Source organism: Oncorhynchus nerka, unplaced genomic scaffold (assembly GCF_034236695.1).
Source record: "Oncorhynchus nerka isolate Pitt River unplaced genomic scaffold, Oner_Uvic_2.0 unplaced_scaffold_2269, whole genome shotgun sequence".
NCBI lineage: Eukaryota > Metazoa > Chordata > Actinopteri > Salmoniformes > Salmonidae > Oncorhynchus > Oncorhynchus nerka.
This window is the reverse complement of record NW_027039028.1, coordinates 23,281-30,000: the sequence shown is the minus strand read 5'-3', so window position 1 is coordinate 30,000 and position 6,720 is coordinate 23,281. Positions and strand designations below refer to the sequence as shown.

General features: G+C 51.3%; 1 protein-coding gene across 1 annotated transcript in view; it reads left to right on the top strand.

The window, feature by feature from the left end:
- The window catches only part of pigk (phosphatidylinositol glycan anchor biosynthesis, class K), a gene marked incomplete at its 5' end in the record, with an annotated part of 29,227 nt that overhangs the window by 2,599 nt on the left and 19,908 nt on the right, over window positions 1–6,720 (top strand). The window contains one exon of the mRNA XM_065014680.1: window positions 5,960–6,077. Within this exon, the coding sequence (XP_064870752.1) occupies window positions 5,960–6,077 (118 nt within the window). The remainder of the gene's footprint in view (window positions 1–5,959; window positions 6,078–6,720) is intronic.

Below are 6,720 nucleotides of genomic sequence, written 5' to 3'. Positions count from 1 at the left end.
TTTGGAACCACCAAGACTCTTTCTAGAGCTGGCCGCCCGGCCAAACTGAACAATCGGGGGAGAAGGACCTTGGTCAGGGAAGTGACCAAGAACCTGATGGTCACTCTGATAGAGCTCCAGAGTTCCTCTGTGGAGATGAGAGAACCTTCCAGAAGGACAACCATCACTGCAGCCCTCCACCAATCAGGCCTTTATGGTAGAGTGGACAGACTGAAGCCACCCCTCAGTAAAAGGCACATGACAGCCCACTTGGAGTTTGCCAAAAGGCACCTAAAGGACTCTGACCATGAGAAACAAGATTCTGTGGTCTAATGAAACCAAGATTGAACTCTTTTGCCAAGCGTCACATCTGGAGGAAACCTGGCACCATCTCTACGGTGAAGCATGGTGGTGGCAGCATCATGCTGTGGGGATGTTTTCCAGTTGCAGGGACTGGGAGACTAGTCTGGATTGAGGGAAAGATAAATGGAGCAAAGTACAGAGAGATCCTTGACGAAAACCTGCTCAGGACCTCAGACTAGGGCAAAGGTTCACCTTCCAACAGGACAACGACCCAAAGCAAACAGCCAAGACAACGCAGGAGTGGCGTCGCGACAAGTCTCTGAATGACCTTGAGTGGCCCAGGCAGAGCCCGGACTTGAACCTGATCGAACATCTCTGGAGAGAAATTAAAATAGCTGTGCATAGGCCTCCTGGGTGGCGCAGTGCTCTAGGGCACTGCATAGCAGCGCTAGCTGTGCCACCAGAGGCTCTGGGTTCGCGCCCAGGCTCTGTCGCAGCCGGCCGTGACCGGGAGGTGTGTGGGGCGACGTACAATTAGCCTAGCGTCGTCCGGGTTAGGGAGGGTTTGGCCGTTAGGGATATCCTTGTTTCATCGCGCACCAGCGACTCCTGTGGCGGGCCGGGCGCAGTGCGCAAGGTTGCCGGGTATTTCCTCCGACACATTGGTGCGGCTTGCTTCCGGGTTGGACGCGCGCTGTGTTAAGAAGCAGTGCGGCTTGGTTGGGTTGTGTTTCGGAGGACGCATGGCTTTCGACCGTTGTCTCTCCCGAGCCTGTATGGGAGTTGTAGCGATGAGACAAGATAGTAACTACTGGATAACACTAAATTGGGGAGAAAAGGAGTTTTAAAAAAATGTATTAAATAAAAAATAAATAGCTGTGCAGAAACCCTCCCCATACAACCTGACAGAGCTTGAGAGGATCTGCAGAGAAGAATGGGAGAAACTCCCCAAATACAGGTGTGCCAAGCTTGTAGCGTCATACCCAAGAAGACTCAAGGCTGTAATTACTAAAGGTGCTTGAACAAAATACTGAGTAAAGGGTCTGAATACTTATGTTTTTTTTTTGAGAATTATGCATTTGCAAAAAAAAAAAAAAAAACTGTTTGTTGTGTGTAGATTTGATGAGGATACTTACATTTTTTTTTAGAATAACACAGAATCCAAACCGACTGCGCCATCGTGCATATATGTATTTTGTCCCCCGACACCAAACGTGATCACAACACACAGGTTAAAATATCAAAACAAACTCTGAACCAATTACATTAATTCGGGGACAGGTCGAAAAGCATTGAACATTTATGGCACTTGCTAGCTAATTTGTCCTATTTAGCCAGCTTGCTGTTGATCGCTAATTTGTCCTGGGATATAAAACATTGAGTTATTTTACCTGAAATGCACAAGGTCCTCTACTCCCGACAATTAATCCACACATAAAACGCCCAACCAAATAGTTTCTAGTCATCTCTCCTCCTTCCAGGATTTTTCTTCACTGAACTTATATGGTGATTGGCTACTAAACTTTCATAGTGTTACCACGACGACCGACAACAGAGTTAGTCTTTCAATCAGCCACGTGGGTATAACCAATTAGGAGATGGAACGTGGGTATCTGCTCCTATAAACCAATTAGGAGATGGAACGTGGGTATCTGCTCCTATAAACCAATTAGGAGATGGAACGTGGGTATCTGCTCCTATAAACCCATGAGGAGATGGAACGTGGGTATCTGCTCCTATAAACCCATGAGGAGATGGGACGTGGGTATCTGCTCCTATAAACCAATTAGGAGATGGAACGTGGGTATCTGCTCCTATAAACCCATGAGGAGATGGAACGTGGGTATCTGCTCCTATAAACCAATTAGGAGATGGAACGTGGGTATCTGCTCCTATAAACCCATGAGGAGATGGGACGTGGGTATCTGCTCCTATAAACCCATGAGGAGATGGGACGTGGGTATCTGCTCCTATAAACCCATGAGGAGATGGGACGTGGGTATCTGCTCCTATAAACCCATGAGGAGATGGAACGTGGGTATCTGCTCCAGTGAAGCTAAATACTAATTATGGATAATCATGAATGAATCTTGAAAAGTGTATGCTAACTAAGACATGCTAACCTCTCAGCATTACAATAACGGAAGAAGTTAGCATACTCCCAAGACATGCTATCCTCTCACCATTACAATAACAGGGGAGATTAGCATTTTATATCACACCCCCAAGACATGCTAACCTCTCACCATTACAATAACAGGGGAAGTTAGCATACCCCCAAGACATGCTAATCTCTCACCATTACAATAACAGGGGAAGTTAGCATACCCCCAAGACATGCTAACCTCTCACCATTACAATAACAGGGGAAGTTAGTATTTTATATCGTACCCCAAGACATGCTAACCTCTCACCATTACAATAACAAGGGAAGTTAGCATTTTATATCGTACCCCCAAGACATGCTAACCTCTCACCATTACAATAACAGGGGAAGTTAGCAGTTTATATCGTATCCCCAAGACATGCTAACCTCTCACCATTACAATAACAGGGGAAGTTAGCAGTTTATATCGTATCCCCAAGACATGCTAACCTCTCACCATTACAATAACAGGGGAAGTTAGCAGTTTATATCGTATCCCCAAGACATGCTAACCTCTCACCATTACAATAACAGGGGAAGTTAGCAGTTTATATCGTATCCCCAAGACATGCTAACCTCTCACCATTACAATAACAGGGGAAGTTAGCAGTTTATATCGTACCACCAAGACATGCTAACCTCTCACCATTACAATAACAGGGGAAGTTAGCATGTCTTGGGGTTTGATATTTATGCCTCTGTAACATTCTTATTCATTATTCACGATTCCTTCAGGACTATCCGTAATCATGGTAGCATCCACATTAATGTAGTGTTCAGAAACATATTTTATTCTTATTTACAATAAAAGTGACTCAAATTACACAATATATTATTTACCATTCATTTCTGTTGGGCACAAAATAATCTGAAACACAACCAGAACAAACAGCAAATGCATCCAACACGTTTGTAGAGTCACAAGCTTGATGTAATCATCGTCTGCTAGGAATTATGGGACCAAATACTAAGCTTTGTCGCATCATAAGGGGGCGGCAGGGTAGTCTAGTGGTTAGAGGGGAGGGTCGGCAGGTAGCCTAGTGGTTAGAGGGGAGGGGCGGCAGGTAGTCTAGTGGTTAGAGGGGAGGGTCGGCAGGTAGCCTAGTGGTTAGAGGGGAGGGGCGGCAGGGTAGTCTAGTGGTTAGAGGGGAGGGTCGGCAGGTAGTCTAGTGGTTAGAGGGGAGGGGCGGCAGGTAGCCTAGTGGTTAGAGGGGAGGGCGGCAGGGTAGTCTAGTGGTTAGAGGGGAGGGGCGGCAGGGTAGTCTAGTGGTTAGAGGGGAGGGGCGGCAGGGTAGTCTAGTGGTTAGAGGGGAGGGGCGGCAGGTAGCCTAGTGGTTAGAGGGGAGGGGGGCAGGTAGCCTAGTGGTTAGAGGGGAGGGGGCAGGTAGTCTAGTGGTTAGAGGGGAGGGTCGGCAGGGTAGCCTAGTGGTTAGAGGGGAGGGTCGGCAGGTAGCCTAGTGGTTAGAGGGGAGGGTCGGCAGGTAGTCTAGTGGTTAGAGGGGAGGGTCGGCAGGGTAGCCTAGTGGTTAGAGGGAGGGGCGGCAGGTAGCCTAGTGGTTAGAGGGGAGGGCGGCAGGGTTAGAGTGGAGCGGCAGGTAGTCTAGTGGTTAGAGGGGAGGGGCGGCAGGGTAGTCTAGTGGTTAGAGGGAGGGGCGGCAGGTAGTCTAGTGGTTAGAGGGGAGGGGCGGCAGGTAGTCTAGTGGTTAGAGGGAGGGGCGGCAGGGTAGTCTAGTGGTTAGAGGGGAGGGGCGGCAGGGTAGCCTAGTGGTTAGAGGGGAGGGGCGGCAGGTAGCCTAGTGGTTAGAGGGGAGGGGCGGCAGGGTAGTCTAGTGGTTAGAGGGGAGGGGCGGCAGGTAGCCTAGTGGTTAGAGGGGAGGGAGGGTAGCCTAGTGGTTAGAGGGGAGGGGCGGCAGGGTAGTCTAGTGGTTAGAGGGGAGTGTCGGCAGGTAGCCTAGTGGTTAGAGGGGAGGGGGCAGGTAGCCTAGTGGTTAGAGGGGAGGGTCGGCAGGTAGCCTAGTGGTTAGAGGGGAGGGGTGGCAGGTAGCCTAGTGGTTAGAGGGGAGTGGAGGGGCGGCAGGTAGTCTAGTGGTTAGAGGGGAGGGGGCAGGGTAGCCTAGTGGTTAGAGGGGAGGGGTGCAGGTAGCCTAGTGGTTAGAGGGGAGGGTCGGCAGGTAGCCTAGTGGTTAGAGGGGAGGGGCGGCAGGGTAGTCTAGTGGTTAGAGGGGAGGGGCGGCAGGGTAGTCTAGTGGTTAGAGGGGAGGGCGGCAGGTAGCCTAGTGGTTAGAGGGGAGGGGCGGCAGGTAGCCTAGTGGTTAGAGGGGAGGGGCGGCAGGGTAGCCTAGTGGTTAGAGGGGAGGGGGCAGGGTAGCCTAGTGGTTAGAGGGGAGGGGCGGCAGGGTAGCCTAGTGGTTAGAGGGAGGCGGCAGGGTAGCCTAGTGGTTAGAGGGGAGGGGCGGCAGGTAGCCTAGTGGTTAGAGGGGAGGGCGGCAGGGTAGCCTAGTGGTTAGAGGGGAGGCGGCAGGGTAGCCTAGTGGTTAGAGGGGAGGGGCGGCAGGGTAGCCTAGTGGTTAGAGGGGAGGGCGGCAGGGTAGCCTAGTGGTTAGAGGGGAGGGGCGGCAGGGTAGCCTAGTGGTTAGAGGGGAGGGGCGGCAGGGTAGCCTAGTGGTTAGAGGGGAGGGGCGGCAGGTAGCCTAGTGGTTAGAGGGGAGGGCGGCAGGTAGCCTAGTGGTTAGAGGGGAGGGGCGGCAGGTAGCCTAGTGGTTAGAGGGGAGGGCGGCAGGTAGCCTAGTGGTTAGAGGGGAGGGGCGGCAGGGTAGCCTAGTGGTTAGAGGGGAGGGGCGGCAGGTAGCCTAGTGGTTAGAGGGGAGGGGCGGCAGGTAGCCTAGTGGTTAGAGGGGAGGGGCGGCAGGTAGCCTAGTGGTTAGAGGGGAGGGGCGGCAGGGTAGCCTAGTGGTTAGAGGGGAGGGGCGGCAGGTAGCCTAGTGGTTAGAGGGGAGGGGCGGCAGGTAGCCTAGTGGTTAGAGGGGAGGGGCGGCAGGGTAGCCTAGTGGTTAGAGGGGAGGGTTGGCAGGGTAGCCTAGTGGTTAGAGGGAGGGGCGGCAGGGTAGCCTAGTGGTTAGAGGGGAGGGGCGGCAGGGTAGCCTAGTGGTTAGAGGGGAGGGGCGGCAGGGTAGCCTAGTGGTTAGAGGGGAGGGGCGGCAGGGTAGCCTAGTGGTTAGAGGGGAGGGGCGGCAGGTAGCCTAGTGGTTAGAGCGTTGGACTAGTAACCGAAAGGTTGCAAGTTCGAATCCCCGAGCTGACAAGGTACAAATCTGTCGTTCTGCCCCTGAACAGGCAGTTCCTAGGCCGTCATTGAAAATAAGAATTTGTTCTTAACTGACTTGCCTAGTTAAATAAAGGTAAAAAAATATATATAAAAAAATAAGACATTTCATCTCAAATTCAAAATGTTGGAGTATAGAGACAATTTATTTTTTAGGCTTCACTGTCAAAATATATTATACGTGTCTGTGTCTGTCTGTGTGTTTACAGGTACAATGAGCTGCTGTTCATCATTGATACGTGTCAGGGAGCCTCCATGTATGAGAGATTTTACTCTCCTAACCTCATGGCCCTGGCCTCCAGTCAAGTAGGAGAGGACTCCCTGTCGGTAAGTAACCAGAACACACACACCTGGCCTCCAGTCAAAAAGGAGAAGTAAGATGGTGTCGACATGGTGGTTAGAGGGGTGTTGTTGACATGGTAGTAGCTGGTTGAGGGGACATGGTAGTAGCCGTGTTGTCCTTAAGGGTGGTCGACATGGTAGTAGTCCGTGTTGAGGACATGGTAGTATCTCTGTGTTGTCCTTAAGGGAGGGCGACATGGTAGTAGTGGTTCCGTGTTGGCAGGGTAGCCTATGGTAGTAGGGGCTCCGTGTTGTCCTCTAAGTGGTTGTTGACATGGTAGTAGCCCGTGTTGTTGACATGGTAGTAGTCCGTGTTGTCCTCTAAGGTGTTGTTGACATGGTAGTAGCTCCGTGTTGTTGACAGGTAGTAGCTCATTGAAAATGTTGTTCTTCGACATGGTAGTAGCTCCGTGTTGTCCTCTAAGGTGTTGTTGACATGGTAGTAGCTCCGTGTTGTCGACATGGTAGTAGCTCCATGTTGTTGACATGGCAGTAGCTCCGTGTCTGTGTCTGTCTGGTAGTTTAGCAGGTGTTGAGCTGCGTGTTCATCATTGACATGGTAGTAGCTCCATGTTGATTTCCTCTAAGGTGTTGTCACATGGTAGTAGACTCCTGTTAAGTAACATGG